Genomic DNA, 24,970 nt, shown 5'->3' with positions numbered 1-24,970 from the left:
CCCTGTCTATAAAATGTTGGCAATTATCCTTGTCTTGTTTTACTAGAGAGCACATATTATTTTCCCATAATAATATATCACAGTCTTCCTTTACCGTAGGTGTGTCAATGTTGTAGGGGCACTGTCATAAAAGACCGAAAACCTGTCACGTAAAATACTTGAGTTTGAAATCTATAAAACCGTTAAGTGCCACTTCAGGGGAAATATCCCCCACAACTAACAGAATAATGAATCTTCTTTTTTCTAGTTTCAAATGCATCCGTGATGACTTAGACTTCCAATCTTGAAGAGGATTTATCGTCTATTAATCTTTGCGCCCTTCACTGCGAACTTAGAAATACTGAACAGCTGTTGTCATCATTGGGTTTGTTTTCGTACGATGGGTTCACTTGATGAATGTAATGCCAAATTGGCAAATATGGCCCTGAGAATTTTTGCCGCAGAATAACTGTGAAGATGAAGTAGGGCCAAGAAACTGCTGTTGAAAGGCACAACATCCAGGTGTCTTCATTTTCAGGTACCTTCTGTCTTGTTTCATTTTTGTCATGTTTGCTTTCATTTGCTTTATCCACTTCAGGGCTTTTACTTCCGTGCTGTAGCAGCGGCATGAGTTTCATTTGTACAATACCTTAATCCTTAATATGTAAACTGTAACACTGGTTTGTAATGAAGATGTCACTAAGTTGTGAATTTAAATCCTGTTTGTTTCTTTCTGTACTATTTTTCCTGAAGGTTCTACTGAACGTGAGTTCCTCACAAACATTGAAAAGATTGTCAGGAACTCATCCTTGCCTCATGAAAATTAATTGAAGTCATATTTTGCTGATCCAGAAAGTGTTAAAGAGGTGCTCCTGAATAAAGTCACATTTTGTAATGATAGAATCAAGGTATGGCTCAGGATATCACATGATTTGAATGTTTCACAAACCAGTGAAACACACAATAATTTTTTTTGTGTAGGAAGTAGAAACCTGCACTGAAAAAATGGTTTCTGCTTAAAATATTCAATGAATTTTTAATAATTTGTTTTAGTACTATCAGGACATGGCTATTTCAGACATTCACCAGAGACTTTGGTTCAAAGCAGGAGACTATTACCCTCACAGGTTCAGGTACATGTTAAAGTCATTATACTGTTATTTAAAACCTTTCCTTCCCTTTGACTGTGATAAACCAGACAGTTTGAATTAATGACTGCATTTACATCCATCTACACTGGAAGTTGTGATAGGCTAGCTAACACTGTTAGTATTAATACAACCCCATGACGTGACCATTGGGGGTACATCATTATTGCATCAGATTACTGCATCCCAACTGAGTGAATGTTCCTTAGCATGTAAAGCACACCCAGTGGTTTGTGTTCTTGCATAATAGTCCTCCCTTAAAAAGAATACCCCCTTACACTTCGTGATGTGACTACCTATAACCTGTTTTCCTTAGAAACTGGTAAAGAAGTTCAAAGAAGACTGGAATTCTGGCAGGGCAGGCTACGTGAAATCGAGGAAAGATATGTGGAGCTGTCAGAGAAGTGTGTTGGTGGGTTGTTGGTTGCTAAAGGGAAACGAGGAAAGAAAAGGCAGAAGGTGGACAATGCTGATCTTTCTCAGCTATCTGATTATGCAGCAAAAGTGTTCTACAAATTATTTTTAAAGGTAATCAAGTAATCAAGTCTTTTTTTACTTAATTGGAAGACACATTGGACAGTTTTATGAGAAATAAGATATGGGGCAAAATCCAGACACGTTAAGTTAAAACTAGTCAAGCTGATTTTGCTTTTTTGAACAAAATTCTTAACTTTAACAAGTGGCAGTTACAAAACACAGGTCACAAGGGAAGGTCACTGCATGCTCTTATAAAAAAACTGAGATAGGCAGTTTTCCCTTAACTTAAAACACCTCATTTCAGATTGTACTTTGGGCTTTTCGTATAATTATTCATTTTGATTTCAGGTTTACACTGACTGGAAAGACATTTCTGAAGTAATTAGAAGTAGTGTCTTCAAGGAAGATTAGCAAGATTTAATTGACATTTTTGACGTGCAGGTATGTGTCAGGTAATTCACTTTTAGTAAGAGTGTAAAGTGCCATTTGAAAATGAAGTCCTCTTAATGGAAAATATGCATAATAGACAAGAAGGTTAATACAGCTGTAGTGGAGTTTCTTGTAAATCTTTCACCAGAGACTGGCAATTAAAAGCCATTGCATGACGAGAAATTCAAAAATAATTTCCAGTCACTTTAACTGACATTCAAAAACTCATTAATAATCCATAAAGAAAGAACAAAAGAAATAAATGCTTAATGAGTGTCTATCTGATAAAGGCACGGTTAAACTTTACATCCAGTTTTTTAGATTAACAAAAAAACAGATCTAAATATTAGTACGTTAGATCTATATCAGAGATTTTGAAGCCGTTCAAAAAAATTTCCAGTCATGTATAATCAGAACCAGGAAATACACTCATGCTGGTCTTTTAAACAATACTTAAAGTTTGATATATAGAATGAGGCACATACATTATTATTTTAAAAGTAAAATGTTTATTTCTCCTAAAATGTTTGAGATATTCACAAAGTACAGGTCACATTCCACAGGTAAGAAGTGCATGTCACTGCTCCAAAGATGAATTGCCAAACCACACAGATTCCTCTCTATCTAATAGAGCATTTTGTCAAGAGTTTAGGGCTTGCAAACACTTTTAATGCTATTCATTTGTCTGTATCATGGTGAACTGCATGTACTCTGACAGTGTGAAAAAGTTACCTGTATTTTAGACCCCCTGTCTGAGTTTAACTGCACAGTCTTCAGTGTTGATTTTGACAACTGTTTAACACCCATGGAAATATGCCTCTTTTTTCTTTTAGGGCAAAGAATGGGGGTTCCTTTTAAGGGAAGTGTTTGGCTGCAACCTGGGTACTGGTGATTATGGCCACATCATTACTGAACATGCCAGCATGCTGTTTAGAAACCACCTCAGCTTAAGGGAGTATTCAAATCAAGGCTTAATCTAATTGAGGCAGCACACTCATTACAGCATCTGTTATATTCAAAGGCTACTTCCCATGACAAGCATGGTCACGCTACATCAAGTTAGTTTTATATTTTACTTTTTTAGTTCTTTATTTTTTTTATATTATCATACATCTCAACACTACAGTACTTGAAACTAATATTGTCACCTACTTAAATCTTGTTAGAACTATTAAAACTAACAACTCTTTTTATAGTAAGGTTAGGAAGCTCATCATGTCATTTTCACATTGTTTTGTGATACCACAGATGATGCATAGAGTTCATAAACATATGAAAAGCTCTTGAATTTTAGCCACCTTCTTAAAAGCTCTTGCATCTAAGTTGAGTCAATGGAAAATCCTTGATCTTTAAATCTTGTTTTGAATATCCTTTAATCTTGAGAGCTTTCATTGTTAGCAAAATAATTTCCTGTTGGAGAACATCCATAGCTATTAAAAATACCTTTAGCATCAGTTTTTCATGGGATACTGCAAACTCTAAACTGCAGTCTGCAGTCACCCATTTGCAGTTTCACTTTGCCTGGATTTTAAACTTTAGGCAGACATTCATTGTTTATCACCAGTTCTAACTAGCACATCAGAGGGTGGTGTAGAAAGCTGCTTCGTGCTTTTAAATGTAAGGCAAAACAATAATGTTATTGTTATAGTGGCAAAAACATTGCTGTAAGTCACCTACTGCTGTAAGCCCTTCCTGCCATTCAAACTTGAACTGCAAACTGCAAACGCAACCAGAAGACCACTTGACGTTCTCATATTTGAGACCTGTTTGCAGTGTCCCATGCATGAAAAACCTGATGCTAAAGGTCTTTATTGAAATTTTAAATGCCAATTTACAGTTAGTATTGAAGTCATTGTTCAAGACATACCATATTAGTAAAATATCAGTTTTGGGGAGCTACACTGTACATGTTCTTGAATATTATGTATCTTATTGTGTGAAAACTAGAATCCGTTGGGGGAAAAGGCAAAGTCTGGTTTAATCACATGTTCTTGTTGGTATTGAAGTTGTTGGCTTTTTTTAATAATTAACTTTATTTCATTATATTAATAAAGTCCAACAGATTTTTGCAACATTTCTTTTCTGAAAAGTTGCTGTTCCTGCGGCTTTGCTTCAAAATGGCTATAGATGGAAGATGGTGATTGTCTTCTAAAATGTTTGCCAGCTAGAAACATTATATAATGGAAATTCTTTTTGTGTCAGTCCCTTAGATGTGTAGTCAAATGTATTCTCCCTGGTTGAGACAACGTTATGTAAAAAACTGAGAGTTGTGTATTCCCATAAAAAGCATACACTATATTCAATGAGAACATGACTGATGCACTTTATCTTTTTCTACCTGGAATGGGGTGAGATAACATTAATATATTGCCCTTCTTCCTCTTGAGCAGTCAAAAACTAACCACATAAAACTTTGCAGTATAAGCTTAGAGCTTATTGAACACAGTCTGTTAAAATCTTTTTTTGTTTTTGTTATTTTAACTGTCTGGTTCCCTTATTTTGCCGATGCCAATGTTTTTTTTTGTATGTCAGGTAAACCATTCCATTTTAGAGGCTGCGGTTGGTCCAGAAAAAAAGAAGTGTAATCAAAAGATGACATGGCCTGGATTTTCACCATGAATAACTTGTCCAACAAAATGTTTGGCAAGGATGCTCTTAATATGAATATGACAAAGGTTTAAAACGAGTGGTAATATCACCCGACTGTTTACCTATCTATCAATATGATCATGCACTGTGGGAGCAGCTCTTTCCTACAGTTTTGAACAGTTTTACTTCCTTGCTGGAACAGCCACAAAGTCCACAATCCATTCCAGCTAGCAGCCCAGCTTCCAGCAACACTGACCCAGTCAGCAGCTCTTCAACAAGCCTCTCATCAAGCCCCGCCACTAGCCCTTCAAATTCCAGTTGCGGCCCTTTGTCCAATTTCACAGTGGATACTAAAACTGCCTTTGTTCCTCAACCATCAGAACCTTTGTTTATTCATGATTTACGAATTTGCGCTGCAAATGATTGTTCCAGAGGCCAACTTGCCACCCTTAATAGCTTCCGCCTGTAATTCATATTCCAGATGATGACATTGAGCTGGTTGTTGATCCTGGGAGTCTTAACAATCCTCTGCAGTCCCCAGTCAGGCCTTCAGAATCAGCAATCACTAAGGGTTATAGACTGATGGATGCGGCAAGTGGAGAAGACAGTGATGATGAAGATTTCGACACTGCAGTCAAGTTTGGAGATCTTTGTTCCATAAAGTTTAGAGTCCAAGAAGACGAAAATAAATTGGATGAAAACTACAAGCACCACATTAACCCCTCAGCAGATTAATGAAATTAGGGCTTTGCTTTTTGACAGTGAACCTCAAGAAGAAATCCTTAGAATTGGTGATTTGATGGTTGATGCTGAAGACCTTTCAACCTTAGCTGCTGAGAGGTACTTTAGTGGCTTTTTGATTGATGCTGCACGTTTGAGGTACAGTGAGGAACCCATGCGAAAAAAGTCCCATTCCTTGTATCTACCGTCATTTACACAAACCTGGGCTTTAACCAGAAATGTCCAATTTTTACAAACAAAGTTGAAGCCCTACCTTTCAAGGATGGATCTTGGTGATGTTGCATGGATCCTTACTCCAACCCACGTAAATGGCAACCACTGGGGTCTCCTTTGCCTAAATATGGCACAGCAGCAAGCATTCTATGATGATGGCTTAAAACAGAGTCCTCTTACCAGCATCAATGAATTGGCTGACAATCTGCTGAAGGCTGTATCAGAAACCCAGTGGAATATCACCTTTCCAATTCAGCGGTTAGGAATGCCCAAACAGCCAATATTTGGGGAAGGTTGTGCTAGTTGTGGCATTGGTGTGATCTTGGCAGTCTTTGATTTCATAGACAACCCTACAGACAATGTAATTCCTCACTTTCATTGGAGTTTTCATGACATGGGGAGTCATCGCCAGAGACTTCTTTATCGTTTTACACAATGGAAATAAGTAATTCGTATAAATATCACCATTGTAGATTGTCTGCCTATTTTAAGTGAATTTTCCATGAGAATTGAATTGTGAATGAAACTGCTTTTGACAATACTATTGTTTTGAATTAATTTTTTCAAATCTTTCAATAAGATACTTGTTATTAGAATGGAAGTGCTGTTGACAATATTATTGTAAGGGTTTCCTCTCCCTCTTAAGGTTTACAGGCGGCACGCCAAAACTGCGGAGGTGATGGAACCCAGTTTTTGCTGAATTAATTTTTTCAAAGGTTTCAATAAGATAGTTGTTTTTAGAATGGAAACTCTTTTGACAATATTATATTGTAAGGGTTTCCTCTCCCTCTTAAGGTTTACATGCGGCACGCCCAAACTGCGGAGGTGATGGAACCCAGTTTTTGCTGAATTAATTTTTTCAAAGGTTTCAATAAGATAGTTGTTTTTAGAATAGAAACTCTTTTGACAATATTATTGTAAGGCTAGGGTTTCCTCTCCTTCTTAAGGTTTACAGGCCGCACGCACAACCTGCAGAGGTAATGGAACCCAGTTCTCGCTGAATTAATTTTTTTTTAAAGCTGTCAATAAGATAGTTGTTATAAGAATGGAAACTCTTTTGACAATATTATTCTAGGGGTTTCCTCTCCCTCTTATGGTTTACAGGCGGCACGCCCGAACTGCAGAGGAGATGAAACCCAGTTTTGACTGAATTAATTGTTTCAATGCTTTCAATAAGATGCTTATGATAGGAAGAATGAAATTGAATTCTAACTTTTTTTCAATTTTACCAAGGACAACACCTTCACATAAGTTATTGTCTCAAAAGTAATGTTGTTTGCTCTTTTTTAAGTTTTCAGGCAAAAGACATGGCATTGATGTCCAGCTAAAATTCCAGTGAAGAACCTAATAAAAAATAAAATCCTGCAGGTCAAACCAGGGAGTTTGACATTGCACTGACTGCAGGTGACAAAAACAAACGGCTCTTTTAGGAGCCACCATAAATTATGTATTTAAAGATAATGACCAATCACAGAGTAGACCAGTGAGTGTTCATTAAACTGTATCATTTTAATCTTTAGGCCCTACTTTCAGCAAAGATTGAACAGATTTAAAAGCTGTTTTGTTGAGCACAAGCTGATTTTTTGCTGGTAAAAGCAGCTACTGATTTGTTAACTAACATTAACTTGCTACAAATTAAGCACAAAATCACTGAAATACATATAAAATTCATATAGGCTTTTCAATTTCCTTTAACAGGTAAAAACATTATTTAGTAGATTTAAATAGCATGTCTGTTTAGTTAGTGTCTATATAAGGTAAAATTTGCTTTTGTGGTTTTACTAAAGTTGCATGAAGAAGTTGCATTGTGTTGGTTTAAAAAATTTATGTTCTATTTTCAACAATGACTACACCTTCCCATAGATACTATTGTCTTCTAAGGTTGATGTTTTATGCTCTTTTCAGCTTACACTTTAGTGAATAATATGATATCCATGTCAAGCTTAAATTTCAAAGAGGCAGAGAAGAATAAAAAAGCAAAATTAACCTATGTACAGGTCAATCAAGGAAGTTTGACAATTAACACTACTCTTTGCAGGTAAAAAATGGAAGAGAAACAACTTCCCAGATATTTCAGGGAAGTGAAGTCCACTTTAAAGCCATTGCCTGAATGTTTGATCAATATTGAATAGACTGCAAAAAAACTGTTCATAAAAAGAAGTTTCAAACAGTTACTTTTTTAATGTAGAATCTTATTGAAAGTTTTCCATTCCTTGTGGTGGAGTATAGATCTGGCCACCAGATTACCTCTACCTCCCTAGTGGTCCGTCCTTGTCTTGGACCCACCTCCAAACTTGCTTTGACTGTTAGACGTTTGGTTAATAGATCCCCTGACGACTCCTCATTTCTGACAGTGCTCCAAAAACTACGGTTCTTGGCAGCCTGGAGCTTCTCCTGAGGGCTAAGGTCAGATCTTTTCTCCACTTCCTGTAGGTCATTGTACCAGGCCGTATCATTTAGTTTAAGGAGGGTTTGTTCATGCAATGCATCAGTAAATGAAGTGAGGCTATACACTTTATAGGAAACTCGCCTTGTTGATGGGTAGTAAAATGGAGGCTTCTTATGAGGTACCTGTCTCATGCTATGCACCCTGCATCCCATTTGCCAAGCTAAGTGCCCAAAGTACCTTTCAGGAACTTGTGGGAATTGTAAAGTCACCCAACCACCTAGAAATGAAAGTAGACAAAATCAGCTACAATGAAATTGGGTCTTCAGCACATTTTTTTTGACAGGAGAATTGTAAGTTTAAGCTGTCTGAGATCATCTGACATTCTAAGTAACCTAAAGATTTTATTCATTCCCGCACAGTCGTTCTGTTTCGTCACGCAGCGCTCTTCTCCTGTAGCCGGGATCAGTGTGTGATGAGCAAAACTCGAGGAACGCGCGCTCGTGACACTGAGAGAATCGGCTAAATGACGCGCAAAGTACTTTGCTACTAAACTGGGAACTAAATGCTTAAGAAAATAGGAAAATGTGAGAGTAAAGACTGTACGCACAATTGAAAATATGATTGGGTAGTACCTTAGGCGGCTTTTAACTAGGAATATTCAAGTGCGTAGATCTAAATTAAAAGCGATGCAAAATGCTTAGGTGGTATTAGGCTTTGTGCCGTTTAAATTCGCCACTTACCACGTAAACGAGGATTAAGGAAAGCGTTTATCTGCTCCGTAAGTCCTGCCAGCCACGATAAATATCCCATTTTAAAATCTTGCCATCTCCTGTTAAGAAATCCAATGTCGGGCACTGAAGACTCGTTCTCCGCGTTGTCCAAAAACACCACATTTAAGGCTCGATCACCTTCCACCGTGTGTTTTCTTCCGCTTGCCTTTGAAGTGCGCTAAAAGTTTTAAACTTTCCAGTTCATAAACAACATTTCTGTGAAAACGTAACTGTGCAGATCCATGTCGTTGTCAGCTATAACGGCTTCGTTACGCCGTCAATTTTCCTGTAGCAAACTAGGAATTTGTCGAGTAACATTCCTTGTCAATCACATAGGTTATGAGAATAAAGGACGTGATCACACAGCGCTCGATATAAAATAACTTGTCCTAACCATTTAAGAGGGAAATGTGTGAGGACAGGAAAAAGGAATTAACTTTTGATATGTGGGTTAAGTACGGGTGTTCTTGAAACAATGGATTCTGTTTTATTTAGAGGCTATTCTCTCGTACCATGTGCTACCTTCCGAAACGGACTCAAACGAGCGAGAGGAGTTATGCAAAAAAAGAGATCGAGTATTCCGAGTAAGGGATGGAAAGTATCGTTCAATAGCGCATTCAAAAAGAGAGAAAAAAAGGAAAATAAGACATGGCAGAGGAGAAAATGGGAGGAAGGATTGAAGAATGAGAACTTTCGTGTACCAGAAAGAGAGGAGTTGCCACAATAGGAGAAGAATTATGGGAAGACTCGTGGACCAGAACTACAGAAGATGCCGGAAGAGGGAGGGAAGAATGAAAAGGTTCGCGAATCAGAAAGTGAGAAGGTGGCAGAACCACTGCAAGCAAACAAGAAACGGATCGAGGCCAACAAACTATCTCCAGAGGCAAATACTTTTTCAGGAGGCATGGTCATGGTCAATTTATCACATTCGAAGTTAAAACGGAAAGGTCATACCGAAGAGAAATACGTGCCGGCCGCAAAAATTTCACAGAAACAAATCGAAGTTAGCTCCAGAAAAAATAGCATCGGCAAGAACGCAAATGCTCTCGCGTTTAAGGAGATCAATAGGTCTTTGTTGAAAGTGGATAAAAGCCAAAAAATTGGAATCGGAATCTTCGGGAACTGCTAAATCGCCCTATACCGCAATGAATACCGCGTTGTTGCTAAAGAAATGAAAATAATTGAATAACTGAAAATAATTGAATCAATAAATGGAGCACACATCCCGTGAAAGAAACTAACAGCTGATTAATAAAATAAGAGCTCTTGGGACCACAATAAATAATTAATGTAAAATGTGGATTTTTTTCAGCGTATGCTTTATTTTTTAGGGGGAGGAGTGATGACCTTTGTCTAAATCAAACCAGGCAAGAGTGTTTTGTGGGCGCTTTGTGGTTGGTTAAGGATCATATCATACCTGTCATTCACTTCCTATTAATGATTTGCGTGGATGATATTTATCCTGGAGAAACAAGTAACTTTCTGGTGCCTTCTCTCTTTATGAGTTGGTTGAATATGTGAGAAAATAATAATTTACATGACCTCGTTATCATTAACGGGTGACAAATACTATGTAAACCGGGGGGGGTGTTTACCTTTTCACTTCGCTTCTCAGGAAACATATACCACAGATAACCTCCACTTTTGTGAATAGTCCCATTCAAGAAAGGTCCGAGGTCTTTTTCTTCTGGACTGGAGGGTTGGGGGGGCGGGGGGGGTGGGGTTGGGGTAAATAGTCCCACTAATAGATGGCGTAGCTGGTAAATTTTAATAATTGTACAGTAAAATCTCTTTAATAGGGACACCACCAAGCCTGCTTTACAGAGGAGTTCATGTTATAGGGGTCGGAACTGTACGAAATTTGGTATCTTTGGAACCTAGAGAACCGTCTGTAATAGACAGGTGTCCGTATTACAGAGATGACCGCCAGTAGGGGATTGTCTGTATAAGAATTCGTTGTTGGCCATGGCATTCAAATCCTTTTGCCAAAAGAAGGTGTAAGAACCATTAGTGGCGATTTTCATTACGGTCATGTCTTTTCAGATTTTCATGTTCTGGTTACAGCCGAGTATTACCCCTTTCTTAGACGAGAAGCGGTAGGGGAGAATATTATTATTATTATTATTATTATTATTATTATTATTATTATTATTATTATTATAGCAAAATCTTTATTACAAAACCTCAATTAAAATCCTATTTACAATCACCTGCTGTTACAAAAAATCTAATTAATTCATCAAAACACTATTCATTTACAAATTCTAAAAAAATAGAAGTAACTTAAACTTACATAAAAGAAGAGGAAATAGATATAATTAATAATAAAAGTTCAAAATTCTATAAAATAAAGAATTCCATTACGCAGAGATATTAAGATCATACAATCGAATTATACTAATGACGGCTAAACCAGTGCCCATAAAAAGCCCTAAGTATAAAAGCATATAGACACATATTTCAGATATCCGCACTAGCGACATTTATTTTACAGTCTAATGATTGCTCTATCTTGATTGCTACGAAACGGCGTTCGCGAACCTCTGACTCATGCATGTACCGATCTTAAGAGTTCAAACGAGATCTGTGTCCTGAGCCAAGTGATTACAACATGATAAGGCTGGGTGTCTTTCTGAGCTATCTTGTCTGCGAGATGCTTTAAGAACCGCTGACACTCGTTTCCCATTCCGCCATTGGTTCCAAACACTAAAGGCGTAAACGAACCCATTTCTACATCTAACACCCGCTGTTGGTACTTGCGCTTCTTCTCTTCTTCTTGCTCTTTGAACACTTCCGATGTTGGCTTGCTCTGGTAACACTTGGAGTTGACGTGCGTAACATCAAAAAATGCCGTAACTCCTCTTGCCCAGAAACCTCCCGCTTTGATGTCCAACCTTGCCTCAGAACTTGTAACAGCGCTCCTCAAATGAAATCGCTCGTTGTCCAGGGGTTGAAGGCGTGGTTCGATTTCGACATTATTGCAGATCTTGTCGATGAATGTCGTTAACAAGTTCCGTACACCGTCATGTCTTTGCGCTATAAACCCCCCTTTTTACAAGAGAGGGCGTGACTAACGGTGAATTTATCCCCACGTATGCAATGACTTGGTAAATCGACTAAGGGCAAGTCATAACGCAAGCGTAGCGAGTCTCTGAACTCTAGCTTGTTGAGGGCTAAACCTTTGTCTGCGAGAGGCATCGCATTCAGCCAAGAACTTGCGCCCTTGTCCCTCGACTGATTAACCAGACGCAGCAGGCCTGGGGAGAGGCTTGAATCAATGCTATCCATTTTCTCTTTGGCACTTGCTCTCTTAAGTGATTGTTGATGCCTCTTTAGCTCCTCCGTAGATTTTTCTCCTGGCGCCATGATGGAACTCTGTGAAGTAATAGAATCTACGTGCGCGGTGGTTATTAGTCTCGAGGCAGCAAACTGCTGCGGTGCCTCGGATTTCAGATCGGGAATGCCTAGACCCCCTTGACCCGTTGCTAAGGTAGCAAGTCTGCGCACCTCGTTAGGGAGAGGTTCTGATTGACCGAACAAAGTTGGGAGTAGTAAATCTTCAATCACTTCCTGGATTGGATCGACATAAACTTCAAACGATTCAATCGTGCGCATGAAGTAGGTGAACTTCGACTTGTAGCCTTTTGTGAAAGCAATATACGCCGCATGGGGCTGGCTCTTCGCTATTTCAGAGAGACGTTCGATTTCCTCTTTCCATGCACGAAACTTCCCCTCACAATACTGATCTTTGTATTCTTGCGACGCAATAACTGCTCCCAGATGGCGCTGGCCTTCAGTCGTTATGTTGACTTCCTCTCCAAACACCCTCTTTGCTTCCTGCGCGAGTTCCCTAGACTTCACAATAAGCCAGCTTTTTGTCCCATTCACAAGGTAACCAAACTTTTGACCTCCCTTACTCAATTGCCTGTACCAGTTGTATAATTGCACTATACTCCCTCCTCCAGCTGAGTCGTCTGCAAGCCACACCTGTTTAACCAATGGGCAATGATCCCTCAAATTCTGTATCATTATGGATGTATTAAGTGCGTACCATGGCATCGCTAGCGGTTCTCCTTGTGTGGTGCCTTCTCGAGAAAGAGAATTGTTATTACTATTATTATTATTATTATTATTATTTATTTATTTATTCATTTTTGCAGAAAACAGTAGAGGGTTGGTATTGTTGTGGATGTCTGAACTTTCTTTAGCCTTAGCCTGCGCTGTTGGGTATTTTGACCTGAGACCTTTCTTATCTTTGGTGGGGGAGAGTAATAAACATGATGCATTAATAGAAGACATTTAGCATATTACATTCTCAAAGTCGCTTATAGTTCATGAAGCAATAACAAAGGTGATCACTACCATAGCTTACCATGATGGTGGTTGATAAAATATTTTTGAGGAATATGCCTCGAAGTCGGTTTCAAAAAACTCGGATGCGCCTCTTTTCAAGCCACTTCCAGGTGTCTGGATATTGGATGAAAGAGTGCGTGTCGTGTTTGATGTTAGAGACTTTAAGATCCAATCACGCGACGGGAACGAAAACGTTAAAAAAAATGTTGTAGTAGCCAAAACAACTTTTCAGGTTCGTCACACTTTTTGGTACATTTCTTTGCTGTTTTTGTTTGACTACGACGTGAAATTGCCGAATTTTATGTTTTATGGAGGAAGTAAACAAGCGACCGACGAAATTTTACTTCTCTTTCTGAACTTGGACTTGGTCCCTTGGAATTCAACTCCAGGAGGATTCGCCTACATTTGCAAAGTAAGTGGGTAGGAATAATCGTGATAAAGACAAAGAACGCAAATTCACTTTTTAAGCGACGTTTTCGCTGCCACCGCGTCCTTGGATCTTAAAGTCCCTATCACTTCCCATTACTTGTGCCCTTTGAGAAGATGCTAGTTTTTCGCTTCGATCTGTTGTGGCGTGCAAAACGTAGCCTCCATAATAATCATTATCCCCTTTTTCTTTTCTTTTTTTTTTTTTGAGATCTTGTAATAAATGGGCAAAAAAAGGTGTAGTTTATGCCGATCGTGCAAATACACGGCTTGGGTCGCCTGTGGCAGGGTTGAAAATAAGGACCGGTCAACGGAAAATATCCGACCCGATCGCGACTTGACCATCAAACTCCCGTTTTGGCGGTCATTTTGACCGGTTATTTTTGGATAGGAACATTTTATATTCCATACGTTTGTCACTTAATGCGTCTTGCTCTATGACGCTGTAATGATATTTTTCTTTGGCTTTTTCGCTGCTTAATTGAGTAAAATTTCATGTCGGCAAACAACAAAGCGAAACAACAATAAACTGGCTTGTGGAGTAACGCAACGATGCAGCTAGTACTGTACTTTCTGCTTTACTGAAATCAGTAAATGAGCTCCCTTACCATACACAGCATGCTGCTTTGCTTATTGCTTTCCAGCCTCCCATGAAAGCTACCGACTGTTTTTGCCAGACGCATTGTGACGAAACGCTTATGTCACGTATTGAGTTGGGTCTGCCCAAAAAGCCACACCAACTGTTGCTCCACTTGATTTTTTTTATCTTTCTTTGCTTCTTCCCTTGTTTCTCCGTGGTCTGTTGTTGTTGCGGAAGTAGTTTCGAGAAGATCACATGTAACGTGACACCTACTTTCCTTTGGTAATCAGGGGCGAATATACCTAGTTGTAGTACTGGGGTAAAGCTGCAGATCAGCAGAAGGATGTATTCGGACGCTAAAGCGTTTTTATACATGTTCCTAATTTTTGAGTAAGATGTATCAGCCCCAGGGCCATAATGTGAAAACGTTTTGCCGCTATGATTTATCTTTACAAAAATAATAATTGCGGTTCTATCAATCCGTTCTTTAAGGAACATTTGTTTAAATGCTTTTAGAAAAAAAAACAGCTTCATTAGCTCAATGACACCGTAAAGCAATGATTGAGGTTTCAAATTCCAACACGCACACACAATGTCAAAAATCATTCATGCCCAGTAAACAGTTCTAATTTTTACATTTTTCTATTTCACTTTTTTTTGAGAGAATAAGTTTTGTAATACCTTCTAAAGCATAACACGATAAATGTAATATATTGTGACGTAAGAAAATATTCCTTAAAAAAACAGTGTGTTGAAAGTTTTAACATTGATTGTCTGTTGGCCTGAGAATGCACGGCCTATAATCAAGCCCTTTTAGAGGCAAACGTCTCATCTCTAGCAAACAGAAGGGTTTCCCTGTGTCGTCGATTTGTCTCTGATATGGCTAGCAATCACAACAACCCAACATCATTCCTCATTCCCAAATGTGAAACAAGATCTATCGGTTATAATTTTACATCTGGTAGTGAAAGAACGTTAAACAAGTTAAGAAGAACTTAGAAGAACTGACTAATTTTTTTAAGAAATTTTTTTACTCCTTGCATAGTAATGTTGTATTTTCTGGATTTTATACATATCACTTGTTCATTCAGTATTTTTAACTGTAAGAAAGTGAAATAAACTATATTTATTTTTTTATTTACTTAAGGCCGACGTAAAGGGGGCTTAAAGAGTTATACACCAAAACATTTCTTGGGGGAGCCTGCCCCCCAGACCCAGCTAGATAGTGCTTGCACCTTCGGCCTTCGTTTAGGAAATCGGTCAGTATTTATTCTAGATCCGCGCCTGGAAATGGGGAAAGGAAATTCCGACGTGGCTGTCTTCTGTGCTCTCTTTATAAATCCCATCAAAAATACTTTGTCGCGGTGCTTAGTTGCCTCTTTCATGGATTGAAAAAGAAACAGGGGCTACAAGCGACGGAACTTTTAATCAGAAGTTAGGGTACTTACATGTACGGCACGTTCTGATCAAGGAAACCGGCTTTTTGAAAGAAAAAATATATACAGTGGCGGGTCCAGGGGGGGCGGCTGCCACCCCCCCCCCCCCCCATATTTTTAAGCCAAACTGAGGCCCGAAGGGCCGAAAAAAAAAATTTTTGACACCGGGCCCCCCTTATCTCAGGGTCTGGATGACTGGGCCTCCCCTTTATCTGAAGGTCTGGATCCGCCACTGATATATTTCATTAATATATAGATTTAGCCAGGGCTAAAAGCGAAGCTCCAATTGATAAATTTATAATTCAAATCAAGCATTAAACCGTAATCCACAAATCAGTTAACTTAAGGGCACATTCATGTGACTTTTGAGGGAAAGGCTAAGTTATTTTAGAGTGAGACATCTTACATCGAATTGACAACCTTATATGTACACCCAAAAAATAGCAAACATCTCCGATCATATTCAAGATCACAGTAGATTAGGCCTAGAAAACAAATTCTTGGAAAACAAATCACTCCGATTTTTTTTGCGTTCGACAGGTTTACTTTACAAATTGTTGCCAACAAATCTGGGCGTGTTTTAAACCAACCTTTTAAAATTTTTATACATCACATTTGAGGTGAAACAGTACTATTTATCATACAGACCTCGGACAGAATGCGGTATTTCACAATTTTTCAAGACAAATTGCACACAGTCAATATTCAGGACGATCAATCGTGGGCTTTAAGCGAAACCGTTCAAAAATTTCCAAAATCTCCCATACGGCCAGCCGGTTCTCGTTTCTATAGAGCGAGTTCTTGAGTGTGGTCGAGTGTTTGAATGAACTTTACTAGAGTTACGCTTCAACATAATAGCGAATTTATTTCCTTTTTTTGTTATTTAATAGTTTTAGTTATAACGATGTGTAATCTTATGAAGCGTTTGATACGCGCGACATTTTTGAGTACTCCTGCAAGCGATGTTCATGAACGATGAAAACAAACGGCACGGACAAGCGATTAAAATTGCAAGAGAGACTACTAACAATCAAAAAAAGAAATATAATTCGGTGAAACATTTACAGACTACTAACAATCAAAAAAAGAAATATAATTTGGTGAAAAATTTACAGAGACAACAATTTTCATTCACGAAGACAAGTATTAAAGTGTCTCTAAAAATCCTGAGTCTTTAAGCATTAAGCTCAAGCCGGCTTCCCGGTGCGGTGTTTACTGTTTTGGAAGGTGAACTCCTCGAAGCAAGAAAATCGCTCAAAGTTTTCTTTCTACAGCCAAATTTATAACTAAATATTCTTCGGATCGTTTTCTTTCTATTTGTGGTGAGCAAATATATCTGAAGGCTTTGTAAAGTTTTGTAAGCTTATATCAAACCTGATACTAGGTCAGATCATTGACTCAAATCCTACAAACGTGCATAAACTTGCCGGGTAAACTGTCAGCGTGAACTGTGCAAGAGTTCATGAAATTAGATATGACAAAAACAAACATCAAATACAATAATTACTTAGGCTTACCATTCGAGATTCAGTTTCTGAAAGCTATCAAGGAAGGCCACAGTTGCTTGAGACTTTTAAACCCTCTTACGCATTAAGCAAGGTGAAAAACGAAAACGATGCCATCCGAAATCGAATTACCGAATTTTGACAAGCGACGCATTTCTCAACCAAAAACCCAGTAAACAAACCAGCCATGAATAACAGAAGACTCTTGATAGCAGCTGTATTTCATTTTGCACATCCAGAGGAAAAAGACAGTTAAAAACATCACAAGTTGGCACAAAATTCTGTCAGCTTCAGCTGTCAAAGTAAACAACTTTCAAGATGCTGCATAATTTTTCCGCATGAACTCACCTGTCAAATTTGACCAATCAGAAAATAAAAATTGGACGTAGAGCGTGACCAACGCGTGACTATGGTAAGATAAGGTCTTCCCCGCCTGTACTTTTAAAAAAACTGGCTGAATTTTCGCTTTCGAGGTCAGTTTGAAATCTAAATCCTAATAGTACGGGGCCATAGTGACATAAACACAACATATTTGATATGAATCCTTGAAAAAAAATAAACTTGAGCCTTCAATCATTTGAAACTGGTAATTTGTCAGCGGATAACTTCAAACAAATATTCGACCTCGATGGGTCGACACTTGAGCCCGCGGTACGGTCAGGTGATACTGGTCAGCGGATGCCCTGTTTTGATAGCTGTCAATTGATCACAACATTGATGTGCAATTAGTTTTCTCTTGGGCTCCCAAACTAGCTAAAAGTGTGAGAGTAAACATTGGTTGTCCTGTGGTGCGGACAGACGGTCGCTCGCTCGCTCGGTGTACGGTCACGTGATTACCAAATTTTCTGGGATGGGTAGATTACCACATTTCCTTAGCTATGGGGCTCCGTCCACGCGCGCACGTCGAGCTCCGTTATAAATCATTCACTGCCCTTTTGGTGACGTTGCTTTTGTAGCTTTTGCACTTTACTTTTGAATTTCACCATGTGCTAAACCGATTCAGTAGCTTGCGTGACGGCCAAGTGCACGGTATTAGTAACCACCTTTTTGTAAAACTTTGACCAGTATAACACTATATTTACTGTTACATTTCTAATAATCTCGTATAAAGAAAATCGATTTCCTGTACGGTCTATTGGCAATTGATACGCATTAAAACGAAGACATAGTTTTGGTCGTAGCTTTAACCTGCGTGACATTGGTGCCGATTACTTTCTTGGTTATTTTTTTATAGTGCGACACGAGGCGAGCGAGGGGATCACGCCTCCTTCGCCCTAAAAAGAGACCGGGGGATGCTACGCGAGCTATTTTAACTTTGAGTTAGATGCGGAATTAAAATCGTTGCAACGAACTGTAGCGTCGTAAAAGGACGCCATTTTATCATACTTTTGAGTGATGAATATAAGTTTTGCCAGTGATCTCACATCTCACTTACTCCTCTTTAAAAAATAACACTTAATAGGCGAACCTTTCATGTTTATGGATTTTCATAAATAAACAGTGAGTGCTTAGCTTTAGATTGTAAGTCCGCAATTAATTGAGGATCGATTATCGTACTTTAATTTTCATCTTTAATTACATCGTGTCGTTGATGCACCATTGAAGGCACAATTCAAGGACGATAAATGCGCCATTTAAGCGCGAAAAAAAGAAACACATTAAAGCCACTAAAGCTGTAGCCGGACAATACACGGGATTGTGACTTCTTAGTTGACCAAAAGTACTCCATGCACGATCAAAGAAGGAAAGAAGTAATTGCGTATGTAGAGTGGTACGTTTTGAGGGTAAGAAATACAATGCCAGTTGTCTAAATTGTAAGGGTGGATGGAGCAATTCGGCGAAATTAGGAGAGTTGACAGGTAGGTGACAAATACGTTTGGCGTATCATCAAACGGCTTTGCAAGCTTGTGTTTTTGCCTATCATTTCTGGCTCGGCTATAACGCCAGTAAGGCTTCGATTATTTCCCCAATTGGGAATATAACGTTAAACGTTAGCAAAAAAGGCAGACCCAGTTTTCAAACGGAAGCATGTAAGAATAGTATTTTCCCGCGTTTGACTTGGTAATTAGCAAGAAAATATGCTCTCACCGGTATTTTATGTTTGTTTAGGTATGTGTGCTGGTATGTGGGTAATTAGCGGGGGTATAAATTTGGGTGTACTGGTTTTGTCTTTCATCTCGGTCTTGCTGTTCCAGCGTTCGGGTCATTTTTGTTTGTTTTTGACGTTTTATTATGTGTGTGTTCTTTCTGCTTTTATTTTGCAGATGTTTTGAGCTCTACTATGTGGTTGGATCTTCGGGCTGCAGTTCCCCAGGGATCTGGTGTTTTGCAATCCCTTGCAAGTTCTCTTCCGGATGCTGCGTTGGCTAGCAGAGCTCCCAGTACTTCCCCCAAGTATTTTTCTTCTTACAACAGATGGAGGTCTTGGGCACGAGAACATGGCTTGACAGTTTTTCCTGCTTCTCCGTTTCACTTTGCTATTTATTTGCGTCATTTAATGACTGAGGCGAAGACAGCATCTCCCCTGGAGTCAGCAGTTCATAGCATTGCCTGGTTTCACCAGCTGGGTGGCGAACCGTCTCCTTCTGATCATCCGTTGGTGAAGAGTACTCTTGCCGGTGCGCCGCGTTTGCTGGCCCATCAAACAACCAAGAAGGAGCCTATTACATTCTCTCAGTAAGAGCAGTTAGTTGCCTCCAAGGCGGACTCAATGGCCTCTTTGTATAATATTCGTTCGGTTGTTATTTGCTTGCTAGCTTTTGCTGCCTTTCTCAGATTTGATGAGCTTGCTAAACTTGTTCGATCCGATGTTAAGATCGAAAATGACATGTTAAAGTTATTTATTCAATCTAGTAAAACTGATCAGTATAGGGATGGAACTTGGATTGTTGTAGCTTCTTCTAGGAAAGCAAATTGTCCGGTTGCTATGATGAACCGTTATTTAGATAGAGCTGGGCTTTCCTGCGATACCCCTTTGTTTTGCCAGCTTATTCCAAAACTAAATGTGGTTATAAGCCTCGATCTAAAGGTTTAAGCTATTCACGGTTAAGAGAGTTAGTGCTAGAGGCCTTTAAAGATATTGTACCTGATATTTCTCCCATTGGTACGCATAGCCTTTGAAGTAGCGGGGCTACTGCTGCCGCAAATGCTGGCGTACCAGACCGACTTTTTTAGCGTCATGGCCGCTGGGCTAGTGAATCGGCTAAGGACGGGTATGTCCAAGATTCTTTATCTTCTCGTTTGTCAAGTTTCTAAGGCTTTAGGTATTTAGTTTTCTCTTTCGTACCGCTTTACATTTATTCTAGTTTCTATTTAGTAGGTCTTGCCCGGGGAACCGTTTTTAATGGGATGCAGCTGGCTTGGGGCTTTCCTCCTAGGTGCAAGTGGACGTACGGGGAGGTTTTTCACCCAGCTGTTGTTCCACGACCCCATTTCAATTAGCTTGTGATCTAGTTCTTTGGAGCTGTATGTTACTTGGATTGTATATTACGTATCTATGATATGTCATGTATCTTTTTGTCTTTTCGAGAATAAACCGAGCGCTTGGCTTGAAGCGAGCCACACCCAAGGTTTGTGTGTTTTCTTGTTGGGACAAACTGAGATTTAGAGGAGAGTTGCGGAAATCGCAGTTTTTGCTGGACACCCTTGTACCTCCTTTACCACTTGAATTTAGTAATTTTAGCAAAAACTGCGATTTCTCCAATTTTTCGCAATTTTTGCTACTGCGTGCAAACTTGGACATGTCTCTTATCTGTAAACATGCATTTTAGGCCTTAGGAGCTTGGTTCCCGGCTCCTATATGTGTAGCTTTGCTACACTTCAAGCGTTGCTATTTTTATTTAAAGAAGAAAAACTTCTATTTATTTTAACCTCGCAGCCTCAGCCTCCTCGCAGCTCATTTGGGCTGTATTATCGAAGCATTTTCTTCGTTATTTCTTAAATTTTTCCTGATCTGGAAAACTAACGAAAAACGGCAATACCTTAGATAGAAATATGTACACGATGTATCTCTTGATGTGGCTTTAAAAAATCATGAAGAGGAATAAAAGGAATAAAATATTTACGCATGGCATTATGCTCAGAAATGGGATGACTGTGTAGTTGTTTGTAGGCTCGTCTCCTTCTTCGGTGCCAGTAAAACAGCAGAAACATATTTTCTTTAAATAATTGCATTTGCCATTACTTTTTGTCGCTGGTGGCGGTAATTTTCCTCCCTCCTTTCCCTGATTTTTCTTTCACCCGGACGGGATATTCTTTGGACGACATCTCCGACATCTGTTCGTCATTAGATTTATCAAAAGCACTTTCACTATAATGTTTACAATAACCGGAATCACATCCATAGTCATCACATTGATAGTTAGTTTCAAGAAGGGACAATGATGACAAAAGGGAATTTATTCATGTCCCTTAAAGGCAATTTCCGATGCCAGTTTGTGTATACTTTGCACGGCGTTCTTGCAAAAATTATATTTCCCTCGTGTGTCACACGGGATGGTGCAATTTGTATTAAAAATGGCACATTTGAGCATTTTGATGGAACCAACCCTATACTGGAAAAGGCGTCAGCTACAGTATCCTACAACGCTTTTGGGTGATGTTGGTATCTTAATGTTGCTTGTATGCCAGCCGCGTAGGTTACCCGTACGGAATCGTATGTATACGTAGTTGAACAAGCCTAGTGTTTTAGTGTTGAACATTAGCAACAAACAGAGAAAAAAACTTACAACACTCTTAGTTCAGATAGATCGGAGAAGATCCCAGGTGGAAGCTGCTCAATTTTGTTTTCTTGCAGCGACCTGTAAGAATGAGTTAGGGTATCTTCATGACACAAATAATTCATGAGATAAAACAGCCTCATCAAAATCCATTTTAAATCTGGGTTCAATTTAATAAAACGTTTAATTTACAAATGTAGCCATTGTTTTAGAGTCTGAAAACAATAGCTACACTTGTAAATTACACTATTCGTTTTAGAAGTTTTATTAAATTGACCCCTGGTAATTGCTTGTAGCTGACCTCTGTATGTACTGGTAACATGGTCACACTGGTCGTTAAAGAAAACTAAATTATTGATGCTCTATATGGTATTTTGCATGCACCTACTACTTTCTCGCCCTCTGGTAAGCTACAATCTCAGACAAAAACCCTGAAACACCCCGCCCCTCCTCCTCCCTTTTACAATGTTCTTGTAACCACGTAACATTGCAATTCCATCTCAACATTGCAGTGGGAAAGGAGCGTGGATAGGTGTTTCAAGGACTTTTGGCGAGGATTGTAGGCACATTATAATTTGAGTATAACATAATGCATGACTGACAAGATACATATGAAAGACGACAAAAATAGTATCGTTCGTTAACACGATTTATTTATTGTGAAGTTTTCTTTGCCTCAATGCCTGTATAGGATATGCTGGCAACAACATGTCATTAATTAACAACACGAGGTTGATTTTTTATAATGACCTTTTAATAGGGCAAGAAGCAAATGTCCATTGTTCGCATTAACGGTTGTCCGTATTAAGCGTGTAAGGTTTAGAGAAAATATGAGGTCTTTACCCAGGGACAAGGGAAACTATCAATAATAATTAACAAGGTCTCCGTGTTCAGTAGGTGCCCGTAAAGAGGGGTTTAAGAAACGTGCAGTAACTTGTAAAGATCGAGGCTGTCACATTGTGGGAGCCTTTGTTAAAGTTAAATTCTAACAAACGAGCTAATATTCTACTTTGGCGACCGGAGACTTTCGAATTTAGAAAACACAATGTATTTTGTTGTTCAGTCAATCTACTGCCGACCCTCTTGATGAAGCAACCATCGAAGGCACATGTGCTTCTGTTGAAACCTTGTCCCTTATAAGGTTTTCACTGCAAGTGGCTCTCTCGACCCACATAAACAGTGCTATGTACTCAAAAAAGGGTTGTGTGGTGTAAGACTGGCTGATTTTGAGAAAGCGAAGCTATTCTGGATTTCACTCATGAAACTTGGCGCTTCTGCATTGCTATCTAAGCTAGGATAGCCTTTCACACGGAAATATTACGTATTAAAGCAAAGATTACAAGCGTATTTGCCCCAGACTTGTGAAATACGCAAGGAAGAATTACTTAAAAATCCAGGCGAAAATTGCTGCTAGCCACGCAAGCTAAACGAAGCACTGTTTCTGGAAAATGTTCACTAATTGACATTTAGTGTTTCCAAACTACCTAGAAAGTGTGAGTAAACATTGGTTACCCTGTGGAGCGGACGGACGGTCGTTCGTTCGGTCGGTTTACGGTCAAGTGATTACAAAATATTTCTGGGATGGGTAGATTTACTTACCCATGGTGCTCCGCAGGCGCGCCTGAGAGCTCCGCTATAATTAAAAATAATTATCCGATCCACTGCCTCGAATGAAAATAGGTTGACACAGCCATACTACATAGAAAATTAGGCCACTTATTAAATCTTCATCAGTGCTGCGTGACTAAAGAGTGCCTTCTTTTGTTTAAAATTAACTGGTGAGCGACTTGGGAATAGACTGAAGCATTTTCTTAAATGCGTATCAGATACATCTGTGCTTGGCACTTTTATGTTAACTCTCCCGCTTTATGTACCTTGTATGCTAAGCCGTGTAGGTTCCCTTTACCGACTCTTATATACATATGGTTGCTTGCGTAATATAGTGGTTGTAATCTCGATAATAAGCAACAGACAATTAAGAAAATACAAACTTACAATCTCTGTAGTTTAGATAGATTGTAAAATATCCCAAATGGAAGCTGTTCAATTTGGTTCTTGTACAGCCACCTGCAAGAATAAGAATAAGGTTAAGTAAGAATTATCAGTGAAAGACCACCTAATCCTTGTTTATATATTATTTTTTGTTTTTTTTTTTGTTTCTCGTTGGAGCTATGTTATAAAAACTGTTTTGCACGCACCTACTTGAATTGTTTCCTGCCTTCTGGTAAGCTAGGTTTTAATTTTAGATTAACATAACGAGCAACAAGTAATTACCACAGGTTTAAAGGTCAAATGAACAAAAAAATTGACATTTTTCCTTTTGTCGTTTTACCTTTCCCCGGCAAACATTAAAAGCAAGCGTCCTAAGTGAGATTTGGGCAAAGATTTTTCTTTCAAAGCCTTTATAAAATCCGAGCAGTTACGAAGACTTTTGAATGACTAAAACGATTGATATAATGTGTTAGGCAGCGGTGAGCCGTACAAGTTTGAGCCGCCGGTTTTGGAAGAAGAATCTTATGCCTCTAACAACTCCTTCGATGGCTTAAAGCGTGAGCGTATGATTCATTTCCTCCATCAATGGTTGCTATGAAAGCGACGATATATCATTGAAATGAATACGTTCAGTAATTCCTTAAGGAAGTTTTGTGATCTTTTACCCTTACCCCACGCTGTTTCTCTATTCGGTTTTTGTTGCGTTCGCGCGCACGTAGAGCTCCGCTTTGAATGCGAATGCAAATGCAGAATGGTATTGTTATTCAGAGTCATTTACATTCATGTACAGCACGTTGTGATGTGATGTTCTTAAGTATCCCGTTCTACAAGACGAAGGTGATAATTATTTTAGTATTTTGATGTAATTGTGTGAAAAAAAAAACTGTGTATTTGTGACCGTTTAACTATGCACACTTGGTGAGAGAGCATTTGATGCCGTAAAAATTCCAGGCCATGTCATATAATAATATCATGTATAACACAGAGATCATAAAAATTTTAACACTGTGTGTACAAGTATTGTTTCCTTGGCCTCTATTGGACAGCCCATTATGATTCTTTACAGCCCCATATTTGTATTATGCATGCAGTAATTAATGATAATATTATAAATACTAATAACCTAGTAATTTGCTACAGTGTCTTTTAACATATAAATGATCAATGAGAAAAAATGAGAATGAAAATGGGAATTTTAAATTTATCGAAGGCGCCTCAAGTAACC

The 24,970-nt window shown here is 38.8% G+C and overlaps 2 protein-coding genes across 2 annotated transcripts; one reads left to right on the top strand and one right to left on the bottom strand.

The window, feature by feature from the left end:
* Nucleotides 1-11,589: 11,589 nt before the first annotated feature.
* On the bottom strand, nucleotides 11,590-12,794 carry LOC140936399 (uncharacterized). The gene has a single exon (XM_073385870.1). It carries the CDS (start codon nucleotides 12,792-12,794, stop codon nucleotides 11,772-11,774), a length of 1,023 nt encoding a protein of 340 aa, XP_073241971.1. The 3' UTR covers nucleotides 11,590-11,771.
* A 6,352-nt stretch (nucleotides 12,795-19,146) lies between these two features.
* LOC140926590 (uncharacterized) lies at nucleotides 19,147-19,715 on the top strand. The gene is made up of 2 exons (XM_073376314.1): nucleotides 19,147-19,156; nucleotides 19,300-19,715. The coding sequence occupies exons 1-2, from the start codon at nucleotides 19,147-19,149 to the stop codon at nucleotides 19,713-19,715; spliced, it is 426 nt and encodes a 141-aa protein (XP_073232415.1).
* Nucleotides 19,716-24,970: the final 5,255 nt, after the last annotated feature.

Source organism: Porites lutea, chromosome 1 (genome assembly GCF_958299795.1).
Source record: "Porites lutea chromosome 1, jaPorLute2.1, whole genome shotgun sequence".
Taxonomy (NCBI): Eukaryota; Metazoa; Cnidaria; class Anthozoa; order Scleractinia; family Poritidae; genus Porites; species Porites lutea.
Note: the sequence above shows the minus strand (reverse complement) of the source record. Positions and strands in the feature narration are given on the sequence as shown.

Bases quoted from the DNA above. Each gene is read 5' to 3' on its own strand.
- LOC140936399 (XM_073385870.1), bottom strand. From the start codon at position 12,794: ATGCCATGGTACGCACTTAATACATCCATAATGATACAGAATTTGAGG.